Source organism: Tachysurus vachellii, chromosome 17 (genome assembly GCF_030014155.1).
Source record: "Tachysurus vachellii isolate PV-2020 chromosome 17, HZAU_Pvac_v1, whole genome shotgun sequence".
NCBI classification, from domain to species: domain Eukaryota; kingdom Metazoa; phylum Chordata; class Actinopteri; order Siluriformes; family Bagridae; genus Tachysurus; species Tachysurus vachellii.
In genome coordinates, this window is record NC_083476.1 from 737501 (window position 1) to 740393 (window position 2893).

A 2893-nucleotide genomic window follows, 5' to 3' on the forward strand; every position below is an offset into this window, starting at 1 on the left:
TTGACGAAGGCCAAAGCAGACACGGACTCCAGCGACACGAACCTGACAGAGCAGAACCGAGCTCACGAGGACGGACAGAACAACAACGTCACCAGCGCAGCAGCATGTTTATCGAGTTAGAGCTTTTAATTGTTCACTGAAAAAAAAATCTCCGAATGAAAGGAAGCTGATCAACTCAATGAGCTCAGGGAGAGAGCGAGAGAGCACCAGAGCAGTCAGTGGAGAATGTGACGATTCTCTTTTAACTGAGGAACCGCTGACGTTAAGATCAGCTCAGAGACACAGAGAGCAGTGAAGAAATCATCCCTCCTGCTTTGCTTTTTCTGTCTGTTTATTTCATTCAAACCCCAGTGTGCACTCCTAATTGTAGACGAGGAAGATGATGGCTTATGTAACGTGTGTGTAAAGTCCTGATTGGGTAAGAGTAGGGTGAGGGGCGGAGTCAGTTCAAATGTCATTCAAAAACATATCATACTTCAATGTAGCTTTTACAAGAGACAGAGGTCTAAAAACCAGCGAGACCCAGCAGAGAAGTTTGTCTTATTATCTCATGTAAATTCCTGAGTTTCTTTCTGTGTGATTTTATTCTGAAGAGTGGCCTTACACGTCATGCTCCACAAGTCAGGTCTGAAAGTCTGCTTTCATTTCATCATTATACACAGCTTTATATCAATACAACAACACTGAACATCTGTGTAACATCTGCTAGTGTTCTGTCTGTATACACAGTCTGTTAAATAACTGATAAATGAGGCCTGAAATCCTTCTGGACACTTCAGATAATCCCAATAAACCTGATAAGTTTCATGCAGAATAAGGATAGAGATAGCCTGTAAATAAGTGTGTGTGTGTGTGTGTGTGTGTGTCTGCAGCTGTGTAGACTAAAGTTCTTGCTGACGCTTGCAGACTTTTAGCCCTGATGTGTTTTTGCCTTACCTCGATTCCACATGCACTTTAGAGAAGAGCTGCAGCCTCATGGATTTGTTGCTTGTTGCTGATCATCACCCTGTGTTTTACTGCTGGTTTTAACACACCTGCTTTTACTTCTCCGACACACAGGTAAGGTAATGAGTGAGAACATCACAGCTGCAGAGATTTACCTGCTCTGTATTCATCAGTAAAACAGACCCCTGATCAAATATCCTCCTGATACCTTTAGTATGTTCAGAATTAAGGACGTCTCGTTATATCACTACAAGGGGAAGTGGATGCGGGTGCGTTAGACGGCGTGTCGGAACACAGACGGCAGCGTAACAGAAGTGGATTGTGTGTGTGATGTTCCATACACTCAGAGCTTTTCATTTCAGGAAGCACAACAAAGGGAAATTTCACTAAACGATTTGTCTCCATTTCATCATTCACTCGTTCATTACTGTGGTGTGTTTGTCAGGTATTTAAAGCGAGTGTGAAGAAGAGTGTGTACATGGGTTACAGCCTCAGTTATGGATGAGAACGTCGGAGTTTTGCCATTAAGCATTTCTAAAAACTTTTTAATAAAATTTTTTGACAAATCATTCTGTCATTCTTATTCCTGACACTAAAGCACTGCAGAGAAATGATGATGATGATGATGATGACGGTATGAGATACTGTGAAGGTTTAGGAAGTACAACATTCTGTTTTTTAAAAACCTGGGTTCATATTTAAATGTGTCAGTGAGTTTTACAGGATTGATGAACAGAACCTTGAGCGAACTCGAGAGCTGACTTATTTCGAGTTATTCACTATGTCATTTAAAACGTTTCAGGTTAAATAAAATGGTGATATTTAATGGATGCAAAAAGCTGAACATAGAAATGACATTTTTTATAAATATAAATAACAATATTTATAAGCCAAATAGGCACTAAAATATATATTTATAAGACAAATAGGCGCCTCGTCAGGCACTGAATGTTTAGAAACAGTATTTAAACGTTAACCTCACTGCTCGGCTGAGGACATCACTCCTCCCTTACTGTCCGCTGCTCCACACACTTCCAGGTTCCCTTTCGAAGGGAACGAGACGTTTCGTAGGTTAAGTTAGCGGAAGCGGAGCAAGAGACGGGTATTTCTCTTTTTTTCTCTTTCTCTTGCCCTCTCCCCTGACTCCATTTGCTCGGTTTCGAGGAGCTCACGCTGTGATTTCCTCCCGACGTGGAAGAGAGCATGCTGCCCTGAGGAGCTCGATGTGGGTGGGGAGGAGCTCGATGTGCGGGGGAGGGGCTTCCCCCTCTAAACTGCAGACGCAATGATTGGGGTTGGAGGAGCTCCTCGAGGTGGTGACATGCACTGTGTCTAAGTGGAATTTAGATTCTAAGCTAGACAACCGCTTTGAAAGGCTTGAAAGTCATGGGTATGGGGCGATGCCTGGGATTGAAGAGATGCTTGCTTATCTCTTACCTACATCGCCTGTATGGAGGAAGCCTGTCCTTCCAACCAAGCCTTGTTGAGCTACTTCAGCCCTTGTAGGTAAGGCCTACACGGCAACAGGTCAAGCGGGTGTGTCCCGGTTTGCAGGCCTACCAAGCTGACCTGCTGACAGAGCTCAACATTGGAGAGGGTTTGGACCCTCAGGTGGTAGCTGAGCTCAGCCGAGCCACGAACCTCGCGCTCCGTACGCTTCATAGGCCTTTCGATGGCTGTGCTGGTTGCCAAGGAGAGGCATCTGTGGCTCAACTTAATGGGTATTAAAGATAAGGATAAATCCTTTCTGCTGGATGACCAGATTTCACCTCAGGGCTTGTTCGGCAATGCAGTGAGTAGTGTTGTCCACAGACATGCCAGTCGGCGGCGTTCAGTGAGTTTCTCCCTCGCCGCAACAAGCAGCCTTAGCCATCATCCAGCTGCAACCAACCCTCTCCTACCTCACTCAGAGCAGTAAAAAGGGTAAGTGTGGCAGCCCATGTACAGT

General features: G+C 44.7%; 1 protein-coding gene across 1 annotated transcript in view; it reads left to right on the forward strand.

Annotated features, from left to right (window-relative positions):
- The window catches only part of stk32a (serine/threonine kinase 32A), a 28474-nt gene extending 26960 nt beyond the window's left edge, over positions 1-1514 (forward strand). The window contains exon 13 of the mRNA XM_060890722.1: positions 1-1514. This exon is cut by the window's left edge and continues 1 nt beyond it. Within this exon, the coding sequence (XP_060746705.1) occupies positions 1-120 (120 nt within the window). The 3' untranslated portion in view covers positions 121-1514.
- The last annotated feature ends 1379 nt before the right edge of the window (positions 1515-2893 follow it).